Source organism: Giraffa tippelskirchi, chromosome 7 (assembly GCF_054371585.1).
Source record: "Giraffa tippelskirchi isolate mGirTip1 chromosome 7, T2T-mGirTip1v1.2.pri, whole genome shotgun sequence".
In the NCBI taxonomy this organism is placed as follows: Eukaryota; Metazoa; Chordata; class Mammalia; order Artiodactyla; family Giraffidae; genus Giraffa; species Giraffa tippelskirchi.
The window spans coordinates 127,918,928-127,945,994 of NC_137281.1; the positions used below are offsets into that span (position 1 = coordinate 127,918,928).

At 38.1% G+C, this 27,067-nt stretch overlaps 1 protein-coding gene across 1 annotated transcript; it reads left to right on the top strand.

The window, feature by feature from the left end:
- Nucleotides 1-998: 998 nt before the first annotated feature.
- CGRRF1 (cell growth regulator with ring finger domain 1) lies at nucleotides 999-25,821 on the top strand. The gene is made up of 6 exons (XM_081509419.1): nucleotides 999-1,181; nucleotides 14,484-14,623; nucleotides 17,651-17,828; nucleotides 17,985-18,132; nucleotides 24,061-24,168; nucleotides 24,396-25,821. The coding sequence occupies exons 1-6, from the start codon at nucleotides 1,078-1,080 to the stop codon at nucleotides 24,714-24,716; spliced, it is 999 nt and encodes a 332-aa protein (XP_081365545.1). The 5' UTR covers nucleotides 999-1,077; the 3' UTR covers nucleotides 24,717-25,821.
- The last annotated feature ends 1,246 nt before the right edge of the window (nucleotides 25,822-27,067 follow it).

The following is a 27,067-nucleotide window of genomic DNA, read 5'->3' on the forward strand; positions in this document are numbered from 1 at the left end:
TGGCTCTAGGTGAGTGATCATACCATCGTGATTATCTGGGTCATGAAGATCTTTTTTGTACAGTTCTTCTGTGTATTCTTGCCACCTCTTCTTAATATCTTCTGCTTCTGTTAGGTCCATACATTTCTGTCCTTTATTGAGCCCATCTTTGCATGAAATGTTCCTTTGTATCTCTAATTTTCTTGAAGACATCTCTAGTATATATGTGTGTGTATATCACATATGCACACATAATATATATTTAAAATTATTATTAAAGTGAAAATTAATACAAAAAAATCAAATATTTAATTCTTTTTTTTCAACTATCTAATTCTAATTTGAGGGTTCAAGGGGGAGGAAAAAAAGAAGAAGGGCATATGGGAAAACAGTTGATTTATTTTTCAGAATCTTGACACCCAATGCTAATTTGCCTCTAGCATTAAATCCAACTTTAAAAGGCTGACAAGGCGCCTATAAACTGCTTGTGAGCCTCCTTGGTGTTTGTACAGTGCCTATTTGTAAGTTTTGTGGACAGAAAACAAGAGTTGGTGTGGGGTTATTTTACTTTGTAGAACTTAAGATGCCAGCCCTCTTCCTGCCACATTTCTCAGATCTAATAGGCAGGATCTCAGGATTTAGGCTCTGTGACGTGGGTTTCGGGCTAAGCCTCGTCTCTTTGGCATCAGAACACCGTACCTGAGTCTTGGACGAAGTCGGCACCAATACCTATTCAGACTTTGACGCAGACAAGCGTGGACCGCTAGGACAAACTGCCAAATAATACACCCGTGGGATAGCAAACCCGGGAGCAGGGGGCGGGGCGAGCCTGGGCCCCGCCCCTGGGCGAAGCCAGTAACTTGACACTGGAGCGGGAGGGGCGGGGCGAGCCCTGCAGGCGACCTTGTGATTGGCATGCAGGCTCCCGCTCCCGGCGAGGCTACCCTTACCTCTAGCCTGCCGGAGCGCTAGGCTAGTGCGGATCTACAAAGTTTGTCCGCTCCGGGGCACCGTAGTGCCTTTTACGCTGGCGGAGAGGGCCCTGCTGGACTAGGCTGGGCTGGCCGGCAGGAGCCCGGCTCAGCTTAGGAGATCCTGATGGCTGCAGTGTTTCTTGTAACGCTTTATGAGTACTCACCGCTTTTCTACATCGCGGTGGTCTTTACCTGCTTCATCGTGACCACCGGCCTGGTGTTGGGATGGTAAGTGTCCCCAGGGCTAAGGGCAAGGGGCGTCGGGGCGTACAGCCAGGGAGAGGGGTAGAGGCGGGCAGCAGGGTGACTGCTGGACTGGGGCTGTCGGAGAGCCGGTGCTCAGGGCCCCCACTGGCTCAGGAGGAAAACAAGGTGGACACCGCACCCGCATCACTGCCCTACATCATCGACCGATCCCCGTCGCTGCGGGTATCTGGGGGTGGTGCAGGATTGAGGTATTTTACCCAGCTTTGTTTCTAGGTGATAAAGCAGCCAGTAAGGGCTTGGTCTTGATGTGAGGATAGAGAGGCTGTACAACCGGCTTCTGTCCATATTTGGGGCCTACTGTGTGCCCAGACTGAGCCCGTCATCTGCGGTACAGCGCTCAGACGTGGACGGTAAACCCAGCTGTTTGTTGCTCTTCTGACCTGAACTGAGCACCTGACCTGAGATCTTCCAGTGTAACTTATAACTGAACTCTGTTACCGTTTGAGAATGTAATGATTTCTACACACATTCCACACCTTTTGAACGGTGAGACTATAAAGACAATTTTAGAGCTGAAAGAGACCTCAGAGATAAGTTACACTAAGACATAAGTGCACTTCACCTATTGGAGACAGGCAGAGTAGACTGTTAGCTCATCCGTGAGCCATTCTAGCTCAGAGATTCTAAAATTTCTCTTTCGAAGAGATGCCTTTGTATCATGTTTAGAGTCCTCTTATAATACAGCTAGCTGAAACCATCTTAAAGGTCCATCCTTTAGGAGAGAGACATGAGCTGGATTTTGAAGAATGAGTATTTTGAAAAAGAAATGGAGCTAAACGTGTATAGTAGGGAACAGAAGGCATCTCAGAGATTACATGAGCAGAGGGTCAGAGGAGACATGCTAGTGAATGGAGGAAACTGTGTAATATGAGTTTTAAAATACCCTTTGAGCATGTATATGTGATTACTTTGGGCTTCCTAGGTGGCTCAGTGGTAAATAATCCACCTGCCAATGCAGGAAATGCAGGAGATATGGGAGATCTGGGAGGAAGATCCCCTGGGATGGGAGATCCCCTGGAGGAAGAAATGGCAACCCACACCAGTATTCTTGCCTGAAAACTCCCATGGACAGAGGAGCCTGGAGGGCTACAGTCTGTGAGGTTACAAAGAGTAGATACCACTGAGCAACCGAGCACACACATGTGATTACTTTAAAGAAAGAACACAAGCTCTTGTCAATTTCTGAAAATATGCCATCTTGAGGAACTAAGTAAAGTTTTTAACGTTTTCACACCGCTTTCCACACTGTCAGCAGTAGATTATAAAATTCCTTCTTGGTTGGTGCGGGAAGAATAGGACCAATTTTACACAATCTTATTCTTGACATATCAGAATTTCTTGCTGTTGTTCATTTCAAGAAAGTTTGTAATTGGAGTTAGGAAGATGTTGTCTAAGTGAGCTGCTGCAAGAAAGTTTGTAATTGAAGTTAGGAAGATGTCTAAGTGAGCTGCTGCTGCTGCTGCTGCTAAGTCGCGTCAGTCATGTCCGACTCTGTGCGACCCCATAGACAGCAGCCCACCAGGCTCCTCCGTCCATGGGATTTTCCAGGCAAGAGTACTGGAGTGGGTTGCCAGTGCCTTCTCCGGTCTAAGTGAGAAGAGATGTCTAAACACAAGATTTTTATTGGCTATACTGTTACTGTCTTCAAGAGTATAGTTTTCCTCCATTAAGGAAAATAAGTAACCAGTTGATAATTGCATAATATCCTTAAATTTTAATTTTCTATCAGCCTAATTATTTTAAAATTAATTTTCAGTTGGCCTGATTCAACTAATTAGAGGTCGTAGATATCTGTCTTTAGTAATGGGAGGAGGAAAACAAGTAAAGACCTATTGATAGTGATGGTGGCATCTGTGAGTGAAGGGTAGCTCAGAACCTCATGCTAGGGTGGTGAAGAGACAGACTTTGGAGTCAGACAGACAGGTTCAAATCCTGGGTCTGCCAAATTTGAGACTTGGTTTGAAAAGTTAATGATTATCTAAACACTCCATTTAAGTATGACTTTTACAAGGATGGAGGCCCAGGTAATTGTAGAACTTTGAGACGTCTGAATTAAGCATGACTGAGGCCACAAAACCATGTAAGTGCCAGTCACTTCCATCCTAATTTGGGCCTAACCAGTCATCTTAAGCCTAATCCAGCCATTCTCTCCATATGGGTTAGCTTTGCCCATGTAGATAACCTTATTATTATTATTTTTTAGACTAATGTTTACAGTGAAGGCCATCTAAAGCTCCTCAAAGTAATTTTCTAATAGTACCCCAGGCAGAAGGCAAATGCATTAATCCACTATGCTTTTTCACTGTGCTTATCATTTTCTTTAACCTCCCCCAATATAATTTCTATTGGTCATCTGTCTTCTCTGTCATGGTTCTTATCTCAGTACTGCTTTGCATTTCTGTCCCATTGCTTAGTTCCTTTCCCTGTCTTTTGCACTGTGTGGGAGTAGAGAAAGAACAGGAGCACCTGACTGTTGGAATCCCAGTACCAGTAGCAAAGAATAACACAACTGAAAGTATCGAATTTCTGTTTAACTACGTGATGGTTTCTGTGAGCTCTAATACTCAGATTTATCAAGCTCTAGCTATTTTGCCAGGCAGTGTGCAGAAAGGAGGCCAGAGTGCCATATACATCCTTAAATAGTTTCAGGTAATTCGTGACCTTGACTCTGCAGCTGCTCTCTGCTTCCTCTTGACTGCAGATTATTAAGCTATCATCCTTCTGTACTTTGCTTGGTGACTGTGGGGAAGAACCTCTAAAGACCTTTCTTCTTTGCTAGCTCACTGCTTCCATGAGGCTTTGCCAGTAGGGGAAGGGAGTAGAAGGCTAGAGGAGGACTGAAGGACTTGCTGCTTCCTGTTTGATTATTTTCCTCCTCTGTCTCACCACAGCCATGGTGCCTCCCTCTGGCCTTAACATTGGGTCACAGTTTATAGTTTTCTACTCTCTTAGAACTAGCCTCATTATACCCCTCCAAAGATTTCAGTACACCTTCCTCAGATCTGAGTCCCAGCTGCACGGAGGTCTTTCCTCCAAATCTCTAAGCAGTAGGAATCCTCTTTGCTCTGTTTTGTGTCCTAGGAGTGATAGTTGCTTCCTACTGTAACTACTTCTGTGATACTCAGCGTCTCCTTTTTGCCTTTTCAGTTCTTCAACATCTGGCTCACAAATTTTTATATTAAATTATCTGTTAAAATGCTGGTATGGCTTTGGTCTCTTGACTGGACTGATAAATATTAACATATTGATTAAGAATTTGTTACTCAGAATGGGATCCGGGGGGGAAATCCTTTAAGGATGGGATTTGGGTTTGGTTAACTCCAGGCTAGAACTAGAAACCTGACTTGTCTCAGTTGGGAGTTATGACCTTTATGGGGAGTTATGACCTTTGGCCTACTTTTCAAATCTAAGTCAATCCATAGACCTGAAGCCCCTGCTTGATGGTGAGGTCAGGTCCTCTTGAGGAAGGTCTCTGTCTCCTGAGTACTGCCCCAAGGGTACTGTGAATCTTCCATCAGGTCTTCTCAAAGTCTGTTGTCTCCCGGCTGCAGACACGCTCTCTGTACTCTGCTTTTGATTCTGGAGCTGAGACTTTGCAAAGCTATTTCTCTTATACTAGTTTGCTCCCTGTTAGGCTCTGCCAGTTCAGTTCAGTCACTCAGCTGTATCCGAGTCTTTGCGACCCCATGGACTGCAGCACGCTAGGCTTCCTTGTCCACCACCAACTCCCAGAGTTGCTCAAACTCATGTCCATTGAGTCGGTGATGCCATCCAACCATCTCATCCTAGAAAGAGTCTGGAAGGCTTGGTAAAGGAGGAAGGGACTTCCTGTTAACCATTTGCTTCCTTTTCCTGGTCTACATTCCTGCAGTACTGGCATCACCCTGGCCTGCGAAGCAGCAGTTTATTTTAGTTTTCAACTTTTCCTCACACCAAGAATCAGGCTTATTGCACTTCTTCAGAAATATCAGTACCAGCTGGCCAGCACTCTTACTACAGAGGTCTGGATCCAGCTCTGGGGGATTCCTTCTCCCAGCTTCTAGTTGTAGTAATCCCCACTCTTCCTTTTGTTTCCTTAGCCTTAGGAAGGATAACTGCTTCTTTCTGGGATACCTCAGTGTCCCCTTCTTGCCTTGTCTGTCCTCCAGTACCTGGTTAATAGTTCTTTATATTCAATTCTTTTCTAAAATGTTGATGTAGTTTTCTGTCTCCTGCCAACCCTGCCTGATACACTGACCTTGACTATTTCTCATCTCACTTGTTAAATGTAGCAGATTGTGTGTGTGTGATGTGGTTGGTGATGAGGTACATGCTCAGTCACTTCAATTATACTACCCCCATGAACTGTAGCCTGCCAGCTCCTCTGTCCAGGGGATTCTTCAGGCAAGAATACTAAAGTGGGTTGCCATGCCTTCCCCCAAGGGATCTTCCCAACTCAGGGATCGAACCTGTGTCTCCTACATTTGCAGGTGGATTCTTTACCCACTGAGCCATTGGAAAAGAATACAACATTATTTTGTATTTGCTTAGGGTACAAGATATGTGACACTTGTGCTGGGAAGAAATTTCTTGGAATAATTTAGAAGAAAAAACTTTTAGAAATGGCATTTCAGACCATAATAGGGCCTTAAGATAACTGCAGATGGTGATTGCAGCCATGAAATTAAAACATGTTTACTCCTTGGAAGGAAAGTTATGACCAACCTAGATAGCATATTTAAAAGCAGAGACATTACTTTGCCAACAAAGGTCTGTCTAGTCAAGGCTATGGTTTTTCCAGTAGTCATGTATGGATGTGAGAGTTGGACTGTGAAGAAAGCTGAGCGCCGAAGAATTGATGCTTTTGAACTGTGGTGTTGGAGAAGACTCTCGAGAGTCCCTTGGACTGCAAGGAGATCCAACCTGTCCATCCTAAAGGAGATCAGCCCTGGGTGTTCATTGGAAGGACTGATGTTGAAGCTGAAACTCCAATACTTTGGCCACCTGATGCGAAGAGTTGACTCATTGAAAAAGACCCTGATGCTGGGAAGGATTGGGGGCAGGAGGAGAAGGGGATGACAAGGGATGAGATAGCTGGATGGCATCACCAACTTGATGGACATGAATTTGGATAAACTCCAGGAGTTGCTGATGGACAGGGAGGCATGGCGTGCTGCGGTTCATGGGGTCACAAAGAGTCGGACACGACTGAGCGACTGAACTGAACTGAAGATAACTTATTCTAACCCTTCTTTTTACAGTTAAAGGCACAGAATTTTAGAGATTGAATCCCTTGACTCAAATTTGTTCAGAAAACAACCCTCCTCCTCTCCAAGGACTTCCCCATGAAAGTTTTTTATTGATATATCCTGACCCAGTGTCAGTATCCAGCTAGCCAAGTGAGGCCAACTGTGCTAGATGGCACAGAAGAGAAGTGCCCTCGCCCCCGGGTTAACAGTTGCCTGCATGTTTTCTAATTGGCTTTAGTCCTCAAGTCAGAAGGGGTGATAAATTTGTTTACTTTCGGAACTTGAAACTTTCACCTCAAAGTAACTTTTATTCATGAGGGACTCTGTCAGACTCCAACAAGAAAAGGAGGTCAGTTCTACTGATTCAGCAGCTGACAGGAAGCTTAGGAAGTGTGTACAGGGTAAGAGTGGATGGGCAATATGAAAAAGCATGAACCAAATTGAAAGTCCCCAGGTTACCACTGTGCTGAAAGTTTAAGCAGTATGAAAGTTCAGCAAACACTTTAGAAATGGGAAAAACCAAAATTATTGAAAATTCCAGGAGGATTAAGTATGAAATTGTAACAGTAAAAAGAATGGAAAATGCTCTCCCTCTCTCTCTTTAGAAAGTTCTCTTAATGGAAAAAAAAGGGAGGGGGGCTGGATTTATATAAAAGAGAAAGCAGTGAATGTTAAGAAACATTTATTTAGTTGGCATTCCATTATTAAGAGTTGTCAAAAACAAAAGAGTTGACAAAATGACTTTGACTGGAAAAAGATAAAAATGCAATTTGATTGAAAAGAAAATTTGTCAGTTTTATATTTTATTGTTTCTTCTAAAGTCATATCAGCCGTGATCTGATACCAGGCATCGATGTCTTTATTCAGATTTTTGACTAAAAATGTGGAAAAGACCAGATGTAGGGATGGTGGCCAGAGGCACATACATTACTGGGTCTAAATACTAGTATTTTACAGAATCAATTGTCAACACCAACTATGAATTGTTCTATAGCCAGTCTCCAGTGTTTAACCTTATTTAAATCATTTCTGCATGTTACCATTGAGTAATACATTAAAGATAGAAATATTGGCCCACATCAAATAAGTTTAAACTGTGGAAGTTGTGGAATTTTTGTGCAAAAAGAGCAAATTCATCATGGGTCATGTATATGAAAATGTTGAGGAGGATTCTAGGCTGAAAGCTTGACATGTGTCATCAGTGTGTCAGCTGACGTGATCTTAGACTACATTAAGCATGATATTTAGGACAAGAGATGTGGTTGGGCTATGATGTCACTCTGTCACACAGTGAATTCTACTCGCCTCACCCTCTGTTTTCCCCTCAAAGCATGAGGATATCAGGGGAACAGGGCTGGCAAAGTCACATAAGGACCCAGAGCCTTGACTAAGCCCTGGCCGCTCTAGCTATGCTTTACTGACTCTTCTAAGGGAGTGGGAATATGCAAATGTCTGAGATTGTAATTTAGAAGTGTAGCAGTGTTAAGACATAATTCATATAAAGCAGTAATGAAAAGTCAAAGAGCAAAAACATCAACCTTAAAGGAAAAGATTAATAGCTTTTGTGCTAAAATTAAGAACCCTGTTCATCTAAAGATACCATTATGTATGTGAAAAGGCAAGGTATAGAGAGGCTGAAGAAAGTAAAGGACTAATATTCATACCATATAAAGAATTTTATATAAACAAGACAAATAAAGACAAACCAATAGAAAAGAAGTAGGGAAAGAATTTGAAAGGGCTTTCCCAAAAGAGGATATCCAAGTAACAATAAACATAAAAAGTGCTCCATCTCATTAGTCTTCAGGAAAATGTAAATTAAAACCATAACTCAGTGTCACCATTCACCTACCAGGATGGCTAATAATGTTTTTGCAAGACTGTGGAGCAAGGGGACCTCATTGATTGCTGGTGGAGTGTAAATCTTTATCCACTAAAGTTGAAGCACAGACCTTTTGGCCAAGAAACTCCATTTCTAATAGAAATGCATTTACGTATATACACTGAAAACCTGTTATGAAAAGATTCATATAAGCATTATTCCTAATGGCCAAGATATGAAAACAACTTAAATGTCCATTAAGAGTAGAATGGGTAAGCAGATCAAGGCATATTTTTGCGATAGAATACTATATAGCCACAACAGTGCACTAAGTATACATGCAAAAATGAATCTTCAACGTAATGTGATAAAATAGGAAATAAAAGTATACACAGCATGCTCCCATCTATATAAAAGTTCAAAAACAGGTAAACTAAATTATAGTACTTGAAGTCAAGATAGAGAAGGAAGGGGTAGTACATGGGAGGTGACACAGGAGACTTTCTGAGGATATTGTTTGGTTCTTAACGTGAATAACAATTGTTTTGTTATTCAAAAAAGTACTTTGTGTACCTTTTTATAGGTATGTTATCCTTTGCAGTAAAAAGGTTATGTCAGATAAAAAGGCTGAATATTGAGCAACACTCATAACAACAATTTTAAAAGACGTTAAATCAAGGACTGAAAATGTAGACCCAAGATTAAGCATGAAGGAAAAAAATTAAAAATCTAGAGTAAGGAATTTCTTTTAATAATAGATGTACTTTGCCAACTGTTGTTGTGATGTTGTGCTAAGCAGCCTTGGGTAGGCATGCTTAAAGAGAAGCAGCATTTGCATGTCGAATTATTTGTTTCATTCTGAGATGTATAGGCACAGAGCAGATATGGTATAACCTCCTACAGTATTGATTTATGTAAAGATTTAGAGAAATATTTTTATATTAAAAGCAGATACATTATGAAATATAAAAAGCTTTTCACAGAGGAATATCATGTTCACAGTGGGCTGCTTCCAGATATTTCCCTAAAGCTTTGCCTTTTGTGGTTTCTGGTTCTTATACCTTTAAGGGTTCTTTAATTGAAATTTTTAGGCACAGGGTTATAAAATACCTGAAATACAGTACTTGAACCTACAGTAGAAATGAACACAATGATATCTAAATTCTCGCTTTTACTGCTGGTAATGTAGTTATAGTCAGGCAGTGTGGGTAAAGAAAGAAAATGGTGTGACAAGTTAGGGAGAATTAAATAATGAGGAAGTGGCCAGAATTACTGCAAAATTCAGACTTAGGTTGGAGAAAGTAGGGAAAACCACTACACCATTTAGGTATGACCTAAGTCAAATCCCTTATGATTATACAGTGGAAGTGACAAATAGATTCAAGGAATTAGATCTGATAGACAGAGTGCCTGAAGAACTATGGATGGAACAGGCGGTGGTGATCAAAACCATCCCCCAAGAAAAAGAAATACAAAAAGGCAAAATGGTTGTCTGAGGAGGGCTTACGAATAGCTGAGAAAAGCAGAGACGCTAAAGGCAAAGGAGAAAAGGAAAGATATACCCATTTGAATGCAGAGTTCTAAAGAGTAGCAAGGAGAGATAAGAAAGCGTTCCTCAGTGATCAGTGCAAAGAAATAGAGAAAAATAGAATGGGAAAGACTAGAGATCTCTTCAAGAAAATTAGAGATACCAAGAGAACATTTCATGCAAGATGGGCAAAATAAAGGGCAGAAACAGTATGGACCTAACAGAAGCAGAAGATATTAAGAAGAGGTGGCGAGAATATACAGAAGAACTATACAAAAGAGATCTTAATGACCCAGATAACCACAATGGTGTGATCACTAACCTAAAGCCAGACATCGTGGAGTGTGAAGTCAAGTGGGCCTTAGGAACTGGACATGGAACAATGGACTGGTTCCAAATTGGGAAAGAAGTATGTCAAGGCTGTATATTGTCCCCCTGCTTATTTAACTTATATGCAGAGTACATCATGCAAAATGCCAGGCTGAGTGAAGCACAAGCTGGAATCAAGATTGCTGGGAGAAATATCAATAACCTCAGATATGCAGATGACACCACCCTTATGGCAGAAAGCAAAGAGGAACTTGATGAAAGTAAAGAGGAGAGTGAAAAAGCTGGGTAAAAGACCAAGATCATGGCATCTGGTTTCATCACTTCATGGCAAATAGATGGGGAAACAGTGGAAACAGTGACAGACTTTATTTTCTTGGGCTCCAAAATCACTGCAGATGGTGACTGCAGCCATGAAATTAAAAGACACTTGTTCCTTGGAAGAAAAGCTATGACCAACCTAGACAGCATATTAAAAAGCAGAGACGTTACTTTGCTGACAAAGGTTCGTCTAGTTAAAGCTATGGTTTTTCCAGTAGTCATTTATGGATGTGAGAGTTGGACCATAAAGAAAACTGAGTGCCAAAGAATTCGTGCTTTTGAACTGTGGTGTTGGAGAAGACTCTTCAGAGTCCCTTGGACTGCAAGGAAATCCAACCAGTCCATCCTAAAGGAAATCAGTCCTGAATATTCATCGGGAGGCCTGATGGTGAAGATGAAGCTCCAATACTCTGGCCACCTGATGCAAAGAACTGACTCATTTTAAAAGACCCTTATGCTGGGAAAGATTGAAGGCAAGAGAAGAAGGGGATGACAGAGGATGAGAGATGGTTGGATGGCATCACCAACTCAATGGACATGAGTTTGAGCAAGCTCCGGCAGTTGGTGATGGACAAGGAAGCCTGGCATGCTGCAGTCCATGGGGTCACGACTGAGTGACTGAACTGAACTGATGTGTAGAGTGGTTTGTTTTTTTTTCCCCTTTGCCTTTTTTCACTCTATAGGATGTAGGTAAGAAAGGGAAGGTGTTTTGACTGTCACAGGAAGATTATATCTTGTGTCCTACCACTTCACATGCCTGACTTGACCTCTAACTGATTCTGAGGATCAAAGAGAAGTTACTGGATTTGTGTTTTCTCTCTGCCAACCCATAAGTCCACTCCATCATCAAGATTACTGTTGCAAGTACTTCCATAATGCCAAGCCCTGTTATAAACATTTACAGGTGGCAAAACAGTTACACAGAGTTGGCGTGATCACCTAAGGACACATGGCTGTTAAGTATCTTGTTGCTGACTTTAGGAGGAAAGTAGTTTTTAATTAAGTACGATGTTAGCTATACTTTTTTTTATTGCCACCTTTTATCAGGTTAAGTTCTTTTTCCACATTTCTAGTTTCCCAATGGTGTTTATTGGACTAGACATTGAATTTTAGCAAACACTTTTTCTGCATGTATTGAGTGTATTTTCTGTATTGAAAAGATAGTATGATTTTCCTTTTTTAGTTTGTTAATATAGTGTATTATATTACATTTCTAATGTAATGTTAAGCCAGCCTTGCACTCTTGAGATAAATCTTGCATTCTTGAATATTAACCTTCTTATATACTGTTGGATTTAATTTGCTAAAATTTTGTTAAGAATTTTTATATTTATGTTCCTGAGCGATATTTGTTTGCAGTTTTCTCGTGCTGTCTCTTCCCTTCCTCTGCAGACTTCAGTTACGTGTATATTAGATTGCTTGAACTTGTCCTTCAGTTCGCTGATGTTTTGGTTTTTTGTTCAGCCTTTTTTCCTTTGTGTTTCAAACTGGATACCTTCTGTTGCTATATCTTCAAATTTACTAATCTTTTGTCCTGTGATATCTGTGGTTGCTGTTTAGTCGCTAATCTGTGTCTGACTCTTTGTGACCCCAAGGACTGTAGCCTGCCAGGCTCCTCTGTCCATGGGATTTCCCAGGCAAGAATACTGGAGTGGGTTGCCATTTCCTTCTCTTGGTATCTTCCTGAACCAGGGATCGAACCCATGTCTTTTGCATTGGCAGGTGGATTCTTTACCACTGAGCCACTTGGGATGTCTGCTGCTAATCCCATCCAGTGTATTTTTCATTTTCAGAGATGGATTGGAGTCTTTTCTGTATCATCCTCATCTCTATACTGTAGCACAATCTTGACGTATTTTCTTAACACGTGGAGTATGGTTATAACAATTATTTTGATACCCTTGTCTACTCATCCTAGTATCTATCCCACCCCTGGGATCTATTAATACTAATGCCAGTATCTATACCATCCCTGGGATCTATTAATACTAATCCCGTTATCTATATCACCCCTGGAATCTATTCATTAGTTTCTCTGCTCATTCTGGGTCATATTTTCCTGCTTCTTTGCATGCTTGTGAAGTTTTATTAGATGCCTAACATTGTGAATTTTACCTTAGTGGGTGTTGGATATTTTGTATTCATATAAATATTCTTGAACTTTGTCTTGGGATTTAGTTAATTTACCTGGAATGCTTTGATCTGTTAGAGACTTGCTTTTTAGCTCTTTAAGGCAGGAATAGAACAGCCTTATCCAACGTTCTATAAAATTAAAATCATCTGGAGTGAAATTTTGTTCCATTTGTTAATTTTACTGGCTTTCTCTTAGCATTAGAGTTATGATTTTGAAAGTTTAGTTTGCAGCCTGGATTTTAGTGGAAGTCCCCTGTCCCCTTCCTTTGTCCTCATCCTTGCTGTTTAACCAGATTCCTAGATCCCCTCAGGAAGGACTAGGTCTTACAATGACAATTCTGTTCCATATTGATATTGCCCTAACCCAGTTCCTGGATTCAAGGTGTGAACCTGGCTCTGGCCTTTGTCTTGAATGGACAACCTGTAAGGCCCTCTATCTGTGAGAAGGCTTAGTTGCCACTGCCTGCTGCCAGACTCAGAACACATCAAACCATGGTATCAGTCTTACTCATTACTTTTTTTTTTCTTTTCAGTCATAAAGATCCATCTTTTAACTCCGCTATGACTCTTTTTTATTAAAACTTATTAACTAGCATTTTCAAACATACAGAAAACTTAAAAGAATACATAATGAACACACATATGCCCATCACTTAGGTTCTACAGTCAACATTTTATTATAATGTCTTTATGACATATGTATCTATCCATCCATTCCTCTATCTACCCATCAGTTCATGTTAATTTCTTGAAACTTCAAAGTAAGTTTGTATTCTTCATCTGTAACTATTAAAACATTGATATTGCTATCTAGAGTTGAATATTTGTTTTTGTTTGTAGTTCATTTTCTTTTGAGGTAATATTTACATACAGTGAAATGTACAAATCTTAAATGTTATCAAACATATGTATACAACTCAAACCTCAACCAAGATATATGACATTACCATCACCAGATAAAGTTTCCTCACGGCCTTTCCAGTCAGTTCATACTCCTACCCCCTTGTTCTGTTTTTTATTTCTACCATAAATTAGTTTTTCCTACTGTAGGGTTTCCTATTACAGAATCATAGAGCATGTACTTTTATATGTAAGGCTTCTTTAGCACAGTATGTTGTTTTTGAAAATTATCCACATGGTTGTTTCCTTTGCATTGTTGAGTGGTAATATTGCTTTGTTTAAACAGTGAGTAAACCACTATTTGTTTACTGATTTCAGTGGGCTCCTTTTGATTTTTCTTTTTCTTTTTCTTAATCTGTCACTGCTAAGTGTTTGGAGAGAAAACAGTGTATTAAAGTAATTGTGCTATCTTAAACTAAAGTCCCCTGGTTTAACTAATGTGTTTTCATTTTTAGTTGTTTTGTTTAAACTGAGTCAACTTATCTTCTTTTTACCATTATAAGGAATTGAATTTATGCATTCCATTTTCCCTGTAAGTTTGTTCTTATCACATTTTTTCATGAAATTTAAAAGTAGAGAATATGTTATATTAATGAAGGGCTATATTTAGTGTTTAAAATTCTTTTGTCCCTTATCAAATAGTCTACATATTAAATATATATTTACTTTTTATATCATTTAGAAATTCAGTAATTCTGTCATGTTTTTGCTATTGTATTAGGTACATTTTGGTTATAATCATGGAACTCCTTTGTAGTCAACAACAATCAACAATAGACATCTTTGTTTTCAAGAATATGTTGATTCAGCCAGGTGAACAATATATTCCAATTCTATGGGATATCTAATCTCTCTTAATTTTGGATTACTTCTTCAATATAATGTAAATTTTCTGATACTTATGTTAAAAGGAGTAACTAACAAAATATGAAATACTTTACATATCACAGAAAGTTTCAGTATTTGTTAAAGTTATGCTTTATTTTATTTTTACCTTTCTTCAGGTTTGGTTGGGATGTTCCAGTAATTCTGAGAAATTCAGAAGAGACCCAGTTCAACACAAGAGTTTTCAAAAAGCAAATGAGACAAGTCAAGAATCCTTTTGGCTTAGAGATCACCAATCCATCTTCAGCTTCAATTACAAGTTGGTGGCTATTTTCCAAAGATTTTTCTCTCTTTCTATGGCCCTTTCTTAGCCCTTTAATTTTCTTTCTCTATTGCTTTCTCTTCCTTAGACCTAACAAACATTTGTTGAGCACCTGTTCTGTTCTAGGAGCTATGCTGCATACCTGAGACACAACGACTAGTAATTCACAAAGCTTGCTCCTAAGGAGCTTATCAACTAGTAAATAAAGGCATTTATATGAGAAGAATGAAGTGTCACAGGAGTTAATAAGAGAAGTCTTATTAAGACGCTGTGCCATTTTCACTGGTCTTCAGTGTAGAGAGAAAAGCAAAGCAATGTAGTAGAAGTAGAGCTAATTAAGGTTGCCACCCTCCTGAAGAACAGCCATCTTTTCATCTGAAATTCTGGTATTTTGATATTAAATGGTAACAATACATGGTAGTTGTTTGTTTCTGTACTTGGGAAGATAAGTTGTCTACAAGATTATCTAGGAAACACTGGAGTAAAAGAAAGGGTTAAGTTTCGGGAGGTGTATGCAGGAAAAGCTTCATAAAGAGGAATGTTCTGTCTGTCTCTTATTTTTCTTTTCTTCCCCCCCCACCCTCTTTTTTTTCTTTTTTTTTTTAGAGTAGAGTCTTGAGATAAGTAGGTGTTTATTTTGGGAGGTTGGGAGAACTTCTAGGTAAAAGGAGAAGTATGAGCACAGCACTGAGATATAAGTAGAAAAATACATTAGAGAATCAGTAAGTAGCTTGTTGGGCTTCCCTGTGGCTCAGACTGTAAAGAATCTGCCTGCAGTGCGGGAGACCTGGGTTCAATCTCTGGGTTGGGAAGATCCCCTGGAGAAAAGAATAACAACCCACTCCAGTATTCTTGCCTGGAGAATTCCATGGACAGAGGAGCCTGGCCGGCGACAGTCCATGGGGTCACAAAGAGTCAGTAGTATATACAGATATTATGATATGACTCAATTCTTTTTTAAGAGTCATGCTGCTGCTGCTGCTGCTAAGTCGCTTCAGTTGTGTCCGACTCTGTGTGACCCCATAGACGGCAGCCCACAAGGCTCCCCCGTCCCTGGGATTCTCCAGGCAAGAACACTGGAGTGGGTTGCCATTTGCCTCTTCAGTGCGTGAAAGTGAAAAGTGAAAGTGAAATCGCTCAGTCGTGTCCGACTCCTAGCGACCCCGTGGACTGCAGCCTACCAGGCTCCTCCGTCCATGGGATTTTCCAGGCAAGAGTACTGGAGTGGGTTGCCATTGCCTTCTCCATTTAAGAGTCATAGTACTTCATTATAAAGTGTTCCATATTTTATTCATTTAATCTCTTTTGATATTTGTGTGGCTTTCAGCATTTTGATATAACCAGAGCTCTAAACATACATCTTTTCACATTTTTGCTAGTAATATATTAAGAAATTCTTTTCTAGGTTCCATTTTTTCCTTTTTCTACTTTCTTTTAATATGCCTTTTCTGTTTTTTCCTCTCCTATCTACTTCCAGGTTTTTTTTCTTGCTTCATGTAGTGTGGTTCTTAGGTGAAACTGAGGAAAGTATGTGTGATTTTAATATATGTATATAATTTGTATTAATGGAATGTTTTTCTTCAGCTACTTAATAGCTAGTTGAAAAACATAGCTAATTGAATTTTCTATTCTTGAATTAATACCTGATGTTTGGAATTATATAAAAATTTGAAATCAAATTCTGTTCCAATTACCTATGTGAAATTCCTGCCAATTATGATTTTTGCTTAATTATGATTAGAAATTGCTTGATATTGCTGCTACTGTACATATTCAGAATCTGAGCCTGTATGTACATACTACTAAACTGAGAAGAAAAGTGAAAAACTCAGTCAGTTTTTGATGTCCTCTAGAGCATCTGCTTGTGTCTGTGTAGCTCCTTCCCCAAGGATATCACCCTTTAAGAAATAGATAATGCATCAATAAAAATTCCTATTTGTCAACAACAGAAATGATTCCAATAAAAGGACATTGAATAGTTTACAGAATTGCCAGTAGGTTTGGAGAGCCAGAATCAGATACCAAGGCTCTTCAGCCAAGAACAATGACCAAAACCATGCCCTTTTGCTCTGGTAAGTACGCCATGGCCACTGAGCACTAGACGTTGCAGCTTGCACTGTCAGCAGTATGAGAAGTGAATGTTGCTGCCCTTGAACTTGATATTGCTACAACTGCCATGGGCAAGGGAAAAAAAATCATACAGGTGGCATACAGTCCTATATGTGTTAATAGGTAAAACTACATAAGATAATTGTATGTGCATAAAGCAATTACCTTCCAATAAAAAAAATTTAAATTTAGAAAAGATAATTGTATGTTCACTTGTAACTTACATATCTACCTAATCAGGTTTACTTACATTATAATATCTTTTATTATGCTGAAAACAAATAAGTGAAGGCAATAAGCAAATGAGTGAGGGCATCACTGTCAAACCCTCCATGTTTTGGAATCTCCACTCTTTCCTCAGGATATTTTGCATATTACATGGGACATTAACTGGATGACAAGAGTATATTAGTGTTGTCACTGAGTACGTTCCTATGAATATGACTCAGTTTCTTTTTAATGTTTTTTCTATTACTCTGATCATCTTGTGGCGCCCATGGGTTGTATACCTGCACGTTGGGAGACAGCTCTATGAGTTCTTGTAGTGAGGATTATATATGCTGTTAGAGCGGTAGGTTATCAATAGTGAACTGTATTTCAGTTTTTTAAATCTGTGTGGGCAGAGTCTTGAAGTCACCAAAAAAAATTACATTTATAACTTCCAAGGCTAAGTATGAAATAATGTAACAGAGTTTACTGAGATCGCTTCAAAACTGTGTAGACATTGACGTTTTTGTATCTTTTGTTTCAGAGACCATTTCCTTCATTTATAGACACATACCCTTTAATGAGTTCCTTTAACTGCTGTCAGCCTGGCCAGCATCCAAAAGGAAGCTTTTGTTACTCGCTGTGTATAATTGTAATAGAAATTACATTAGGTAATTTTCTTCTCTTTGTCTCATTTGTTTTCTGCAGCTGGCATAACTTTGACAACAGATTGCCTTGAAGATAGCCTCCTTACATGCTACTGGGGGTGCAGTGTTCAAAAATTATATGAAGCTCTGCAGAAGCACTTTTATTGCTTCCGAATAAGCACTCCGCGAGCATTAGAAGATGCTCTGTATAGTGAATATCTCTATCAAGAGCAGTATTTGTATCCTTTTATTTGATACATCCATTAGCACATGAAAATTTTAGACTTTAGACTTTCTATGAATAAAATCGTATTGCTAAGTTATTATTTACTCCTTTTGGTATATTGTTGTATTTTTTGGTTATAGTGGGAATTTACCTTTACATCTTCAAAAAGTATTAAAAAGGACAGCAAAGAAGAAATATATTGCCAGTTACCAAGAGATACTAAAATTGAAGACTTTGGTACAGTGCCGAGATCTCGCTATCCTTTGGTAGCACTGTTGACCCTAGCTGATAAGGATGACCGAGAAATTTATGACATTGTAAGTAATTTTAAAATTTTGGAAGCATTACTTTTAAGTGATTTGATTGATGGGTCTTAATTATTTGGTGAAATAGAAAAAGATTTATTTTAATCTGCGGCCTGGACACATTTTTCTTGGAAAATGAATGTATGGGAAGTACTCCTGTAAGAGTTTTTTATGTGTATTGCTTCTTCAGAGTGTGACTTGTGGTTTCCCATATGGGTTGCAGGAATATGATTATATTTAGAAAATAAAAGACAGAGTTGAATTATGTTAATTTCCTTGTTCTGTATTCTGTGGTGTTTGCCACATAGAAGAAGTCTGTTAGGGAGCATGTTTATTCCTGGAATTTTTAGCACCGAATAAATAACTATTGTAATGATCTGAAGTGCTCGATTTTAAGACAATATCCACTCTTTTCTTTACGTGCTTGCAGTCATCTTGTTTCCATCACAGCCCCTGTTGCACCTACATCTTATATGTCTTTGGTCTCTATATTTTCAGTAATTAGTGTAATCTTCTTTTCTCATTATGTGCTATTTCTTTAGTCCAGTGGTTTATCCCAATTAGGAAAATAAAAGCATGTTAGAGATCTAAAAGTTCCTGAGCCTGACATTCCTCTAAGTGCAGTAGAAGCTTGTGCATGAAATAAACGTTTGGTAAAATCCTATCATGATAAGAATGCCTTTATATCCAATTTGCTACTTTTCTGAAGTGCTTGAAATAGATATATTGATTAATAAAGATATGGTAACATTTTTATGACATTTTGTAACATACAAAGTACATTCGCCACCAGTAACTTATTTATTGCCTCCAACAACCTTGTATGTTAGGGCAAATATTCTTCTTATAAACACGGAAAGAATATGAAGAAAAATCCCAGCCATTCAGGAAATAAGAGATGGAACCAGGGCTTGATTTTGAGCCTTTGTAGTCCTATGCCAGCATCCTTTGTTTTTAACAGGATTATCTCCATGAAATAAGCATGCATTGAGCTTTGGAAGGTGCAGACCCGAACTGGGAGATCTAGACCCTGCTCAGTGCAGTTATGCCTCTGTAGTTTTTGTTTTGAGTGAGTGAGTGAGTGAAGCTGCTCAGTTGTGTCCGACTCTTTGCGACCCCGTGGACTGTAGCCTACCACGCTCCTCTGTCCATGGAATTCTCCAGGCAAGAGTACTGGAGTGGGTTGCCATTTCCTTCTCTGGAGGACCTTCCCGACCCAGGGATCGAACCTGGGTCCTCCCGCATTGTAGGCAGATGCTTTACCATCTGAGCCACCAGAAGGGGGATGTTAATTTGAAGTTCCACTGAGCTGAAGTCAGTTTGTTTTTTCCAAATAAGAGTCATACGGACCAGTTTATTTCCAGGACCTAACAGTACCTAGAACTCAATGGGTACTCAGTAAATTTGTTAAACGAAAAAAAAAAAAGTCATACCAATCAATGTTAGCGAGCCACTTAAAGCCCCACAGCTAAGCTCCTGGATAGTCTACAGGAGAGCTCTTGTCTCTGTTTCCCTTCGCGCTCCTGTGGCCCTCCTCTCTTTTCCACTGAAGGAAATAAGATGTGCCGAGTTGGGCGTTTCGTATTTCCAGCCTTTCTGTCCTTTACTCTGCCTGCCTGGGCAAGAGAGCCCTTCTCTCTCCACCATGTCCCCCCCATCTCTTCTAAGCTCCCCCATTTCTTTCACTCGAAACAGAAAGGGTCACACCTGTCACCTTCTTCTCAGCTTCCCCTGTGGTTCCTTTCCCCCTCACTGCTACTGCTCTTTGTCAACTTGAGTCCTCAGACTCTTCCTTATTTTCTAACTTTCCTCCTCCATCTAAACAGAGGAGTGTGTGTATGTGTGTGTGCACGCGTGCGCGTGTGTGTGGTAAAATACATATAACATAAAATTGACCATTTTAACCACTTCTCAGTGTAAAGTTCAGTGGCATTGTAAATGGGGAAAGATTTGCTCTTACACCCCTGATCCAACTGGAGTGAAGTCTCCTGGCCCAGTAGTGCTTGGGGGGAGGCTTATTCCCACAGGGCAGCCTGGGTACCTGGCTCTCACGGATCAGCCATCCTATTCTCTCTTTCTTTGTACCTCCCTGCCTGGGTCCTTCTCTGGGTCTTCTGTTCTTATCGGCAGGCTCCCTCCTTTCCTTCCTGTTAATCCTAGCTTCTCCATCTCTTACCTCTCAGATAGGGCCTAATATTGGAACTGAAGTCTATTAGTATATTTTGTATTCATGTTCTCTGTTCTTAATTTTAAAAGCAAACTGGGCATTTGGTTTTTCAATATTTTATCTGGAGTCAGAGATTCTAAATCTAAAAAAAAATATTTAAACATTTAAACTGTCTCATTCCTATTGTAACTCCTATTGTAAATTACATTCAGATCCTGTAGTTAGGAACTAGTTTGTTATTTTAGCTAGATAAGGAAAGTGAAGACTGTCATTGCAAGATTTTAACTTAAATTTTTTTTCACTTTTACTAAATTATGCTAGTTTCTTTTTTGTATCACTCAAATAATGTATGTTTGTGGAAGGAAATAGAAAATCTAGAAAGGCCAACAGGGAAAAAAGGAAAATCACCAGTATTCTGTCACACAAAGACAGTAACTGTATTTGTCCATATCTTTCTAGACCTTTCTATATGTAATTTCAAGACAGAAATGGGATCAAACTGTCCATTTTATTTTGGGGTCTGCTTTCATTTAATAATATGTTTTGTACATATTTTCCATATCAAATGTGTATCTACAACTCCATATATATTCATAACTAGCATGGTAGTAGCTTCAGAGGCTTTTGATGTTAAATGGCAGGATTGTTAATAACAGGTGATAGCATTACTGTCTTCTACCAAAATACAATCCTGTTGTTTTGATATAGTATAAAAAGTCTCTGGAGTCATTGCCAGATTAATACATCCTTATGAGGCTGTAAAGAATATTGTATGTTTACAGCCATTGTTTTTTAAACTTTCTATATACATATAACTTCAGAAACTTGCCAAAATAAAAATGTAAAAGAACACCCATATACTCTTTACCCAGATTTAATTGTTAACATTTGCCGCATTTTCATTACGTGCCCATGTGTATATGTGTATATGGGTTTCCGTGGTGGCTCAGGGGTAAAGCATCCACCTGCCAATGCAGGAAGTGCAGGTTTGAACCCTGGGTCAGGAAGATCTGCTGGAGAAGGAAATGGCAACCCACTCCAGTATTCTTGCCTAGGAAGTCCCATGATCAGAGGAGCCTGATGGGCTAGAGTCCATAAGGTTGCAGAATAGTCAGACATGACTTGGTGGCTAAAAACAACAACAAACAACAGGTATGTGTATGTATATATATATTTTAATGAATTGAGAATAAGTTGTGTACATGATGATTCTTTACATCCAAGTACTTCAGTGTGTATTTCCTAATAATAGGGGTCTTCTCTTAAGTAACTATGATGTAGTTATCTACTTTATAAATCTAACATTGATACAATATTTTATCCAATCTATTACCTGCATTCCAATTTGTCAGCCTGTCTAACAGTATTCTTTACAACATGTTTTTTCCCTCCAGTACATAATGTAGTTTAGAGTCAGGAATTATATTTGTCATGTATTTTTAACCTCCTTTAATCTGAAACATTTCCATAGCCTTTTTTTTTTGTCTTTTATGACATTAGCATTTTTGAGGAATACAGTCACATGTACACACTGTTTTTGTAAAACAGGACATTCCTCATTTTGTCTGATGTTTCATCATGATTAGATTGAAGTTAAGCATTTTCAGCCAGTGTACCAGGCAGGTGATAATGTTTGCTTTTCAGAGCATCACGTATAGGAGAATGGGAGGTTCTTTTCCCTCATTGGTGATGTTAATTTTGATCTCTCAGTCAAGGAATTTATCTAATTTCCCATTGTTTCCTTTTTTTTTTTCTCCCTCCCTTGCAAATAATAGGCAGTGTGTGAAAAGGTACTTTAAGACCATACAAATATCTTGTTCTTTATCAAAATCTCCCCTTGGATTTAATATCCATTAATGATTCTTTAATATCCATTAATGATTCTTATCAGAGTTCATCTTTACCATGATGGTTGCAAAATGATAATTTTCCAACTTCAGCCCTGCATTCAGCCCTCTGCCTTCTATTACAAGCAAGAGACCTCTGATTTACCTCTTTAATTATCTATTTGTTATCTCACGGCTTCATAAATTCCTTTTCCTCCCAGTGGTTTATAATTCATTACTGAATTTGATTACTTAAGTCCTCAAACTGCCCTTTCCTTATTTCCTGCCCCAAACTGAGGATTTATCGTCAAAAACAGTGTCCATAAATTCCTCGGATTAGTTCTCTCAAAAGTCAAAAAACTACGTAAAGAGGTATACTCAGATGATGCTTTCATCCCCAAGTTCATTGTTTTCTGGCTTATCCTTCCTATGTTTCTTATTCTAATGGTAAGAAAATACAGATATCCATCTATTCTCATTTTCTCTTCTTTCTTATACAAAAAGTAGGAAACACTATACACTATGCATGTTCTTACTTTTTTTACTTTATATCTCCTGGAAATCACTCCAGATCAGTTCTTAGAGATCTTCCTCATTTTTTTTTAAACAGCTGCCTAGCACTCTATTGTATTTAGGGTATACGTGTATTAATGCCATAGTTATTCAACCAATCTTCTGTGGTTGGACATTCAGGTGGTTTCCAGTATTCTGTAATAACAAATAATCTTGCATTGGATAACTTGTGTGTCTGTAGTTTAATATTGGTGAGGTTATGTGGTTGAAGGCTAAGTAAATACGGGTCATTTGCCAAATTCCCCTCCATTGGAGTTGTTCCTTTGAAATTGTCTTTTTATTTTTTAACACATTTCCTCCAGCAGTATATGAGAGTGATGGCTTCTCCATAGAGTGTACTGATAAGCTATTCAATTTTTGTTAATCTGATGAGCAAGAAATGATATCTCAATGAAGTTTCAATTTGCATTTATCATAAGTGAAATTGAACATCTTTTAATATGGCTAAGGAACATGTTTTATCTTTCTGTAAATTATCTGTTCGTGTCTTTGCCCTATTTCTGTATAGAATTTTTATTCACTTTTTCTTCAATTTTTTAAAAGTTCTTTATAAGTTAAGGATATTAACTTACGTCTGTGATACACATTGTGAATATGTATTTCAGCTTGTCATAATGTCCTTTGACTTTACTTTCAGTGTTTTTTGTCATGCAAATTTTACATTTTTATGTAGTTAGATTTGTCGTATTTCTCTGCCTCTAGGTTGGAGTCATAGGAAGTCTTTTTCTACACTGAAACTAAAAAGAAATACATGTTTTTTCCTGGTACTTGTATAGTTTTATTTTTTACAATTATGAGTCTAATTTTGTTTTCCCAAACAGCTATCCAATTGCCCCAGTACTTTTTATTATTACGAAGACTCTCTTTGTTTAGTTATTTGAAATGTAACCTTTATATTTGCATACATGGTTAAGTCTGTTTGTGGACTGTTTATTCTGTTCCATCCAGCTATCTATTCATGTGCCAGTACCACACTGTTTTAATTTTAGAGGCTTTGTAGTGTGCTTTAAAATTTTAGAGGCTTTGTGTATGTTTTAACATCTGACTGAACTTAGTCCCTCTCATAGCTTTCTTTTCAGTATTTTCCTAGCTCTTATGTTTTATATTAATTGTAGAGTCAATTCATGTAGCTATATGAAAAACTAATTGCTATTTTTGTTGGGATGACATTAAATTTGTGAATTTGAGGATAAGTAAAATAACTCTAGCAAAATATATATAACTGGGTTTTTTTTTACTGACTGTGATTTAAGGAAATTATTATAAGTTTTCTAATTTATCAACCTCTTATTTTTATTTGAGAAATATTTTTCACATATCTGTGAAATAATATAAGGAAATCACACATTGACTGGTGTTCAATTTCTGTTTTAGATTTCCATGGTGTCAGTAATTCATATTCCTGATAAGACTTATAAACTCTCCTGTAGGATATTATATCAATATTTACTCCTAGCTCAAGGTCAATTTCATGATCTTAAGGTAAGTTGTACTCTCTAGTCTTATTTTTGTCTTTTCTGTTTGCAGAGTTTCAGATACTGACTATTTATAAAGAGATAATAATATTTTCAGTTACTTATCATAGAAGTTAACTTTTATTTGCTATTGGATTTGCTACTTCATATGTTTTTAGCAGGTCTTATAACCCCTGTATTTGAAGCATAATTGTCATTTGTAATTATCTTTACATTTGTTTCTTTGATTTTCAGCAACTTTTCATGTCTGCAAATAATAATTCCACTCCCTCCAGCAATTCTTCTCCAGAAGAAAAAAACACAGACCGAAGTTTGCTAGAAAAGGCAGGACTATCTGAAAATGAAGTGGAGCCTCCAGAAGAGAATAGCAAGGACTGTGTGGTTTGCCAGAATGGAACTGTGAACTGGGTGCTCTTGCCATGTAGACACACGTGCTTGTGTGATGGCTGTGTTAAGTATTTTCAGCAGTGCCCAATGTGTAGGCAATTTGTTCAGGAATCTTTTGCACTTTGCAGTCAAAAAGAGCAAGATAAAGACAAACTGAAAAGTCTCTGAGGATGTTGTAATAACTGAAAAGTACACTTCCCACTGAAGATGCAAACTTTGTATTCTTGGAATTAATCATAACATGGTTTCTACAGTGTCAACTGTCAGTGAAAATTCTATTTTAACTTCATATTTGTACAATACATGGATGGCGAAAATTAATTATTCCTTGCTGTTCAGTATGGCAAATACTGAAATTCCACTCTGTGTCAATGCATAAAAACCCATTCAACCTCTTGTGAAGAACATAAACATTTGGCCTTTTATCAGCTAGAGGATTTCATGTAATATCAATTAGAAAAATTCTGAAAAGCAATCCACCTAAAATTTGAGGAAGTAAAAGTCTTAAGATTTCATAATGTTTTTTCTTTGATGTAATCTGGAATGCAATTTAGTAAAATCTGAATTCTTCTTAAAATAATTGTATGTTTCTTAGTTTACAAAAGAGTTGGAAAGGGCTTATAACTTTAAATCCTTTCCTGAAATATCAGTTTTTATATCCATCTGTTTTGGTTTCTCATTTTCCTTATAATCATAGTCACATAAACATATCTTAATTTTTAAATATAGCTTCTTAAATTATAAATGCAAGAAATAATTCTTGACTGTTCTCAGTGTATCATAGATTTAAATGATACTTATTTATAGGACACAGATATATAAAACATGGATAATAAAATTTCTTGGATAATTAAATTTATTGTCAAATATGATTAGATTAGCAGGATGTGACCTACTAGGGAAGATCTGTGAGACTCTCAATACCTTACCTTAGATTTCCTCCTGCATAAAGAATCCATCCAAAACTGGAGAGGTTTCAGAGCCAGAAAAATCACTGAAAGAAACAAACCATTTTTTTCTAGTGTGTGTGTGTGTTTTTTTAATGCCAAATTAACCGCATGTCCTTCTGAATAGTAAATCGCTTTGTTTATCCCATGTTATGAACTCTTAGGAGTTGAGGAAACTGGTAGCCAAAAAAAGCCCCATTCCCCACTTTTCCCAAGGTGATTAAGAAGAGTAAAGTAAATCAGAGCTTCCTGTTTCTTCAATGGAAATTACCTTTAATTCACTAAGAACTTATATCTTGGCAAATAAACTGTGACATGCAGGGAGATTTCCAAGCCTTACTTTGTCCTGTTTGTATTAAAAATTATGCCTTATCTTTCTATCATTGTGTTTATATAATATTATTTTATTCCCATCAAATATAGCACTCTCAAAAAGACATTACTTTTTCTTCATTTTATAAACCAAATCAAATTTCATCTATATTCAATAACTAGGTAACACATATCTTCTAGGGGCCAGATACCTTTTGGGAGTCTGGGCTACAAAGAATCAGACAACGCTCCTGACCTCAAAATATCTGTCTCTAACAGAAGCATTGATGGCTTATTAGAAGCACATCCGTGACTTAGATGTTCCTAAAGCCCTGTTCTAGCCCTGGAACCCAGTGGTCAAAAGCTACAGTCCCTGTTGCAATTGGCTAGCTGTATAGCAGTTCATCTGGGAACTTCACTTTGTATATCAATTGCGGGGGACTACTCAGAGGTCATTATCCATCCTGCTTCCCTTTATAGGTCTGTTTGTACCTAAACTGTCCTAGACACATGGTTACTTTCTCATCTTAGATTCCACCTGCAATCTTATGCTATTTTTCGTAACTTTTTTATTGTAGTAAAATAGATATAACATAAAAGTTACCATTTTAACCATTCTTAAGTATACAGTTCAGTGGCATTAAGTACTTTCACATTGTTGTGTGACCGCCACCAGGTTCCATCTTCAGACATTTTCCATTATCCTAGACTGAAGCTCTATACCCATCAAACAGTAACTCCTCATTCATTACCTGTCCCTTCAGCTCCTAGGCAACCACCATTCTGTTTTCTGTGTCTGTGAATGTGTCCAGCTTATTTCACTAAGTATAATGTTTTCAAGGTGCATCATGTATCAGAATTTCTTTTTTAAGGCTGAAAAATATTCTGGTATATGTATATACCATAGTTTGTTTATCCATTCACCCATCATTTTTCATAGCTCTTAAAAGATGATTTGCCCTTTGTTTCCCTTTGCTGCAACTAAAATAATTGTTTTTCCTAACCTCAGTAGTAATAAATAGGCTAAATTTGGTAAATAATCAATTAAAAACAAGTACACTGACTCTTAGAGGCTTATGCCATAATTTACCAATGGCAATGAATAAGAGACATCTTGTGAGAGCATCTATAAAAGCATTTTATTTGACTGGATCACTAGATGAAATGTGGTTTAGGGCTTGCCTGGTGGCTCAGATGGTAAAGAATCTGCCTTCCAATGCAGGAGACCTGGGTTCAATCCCTGAATTGGGAAAATCCCCT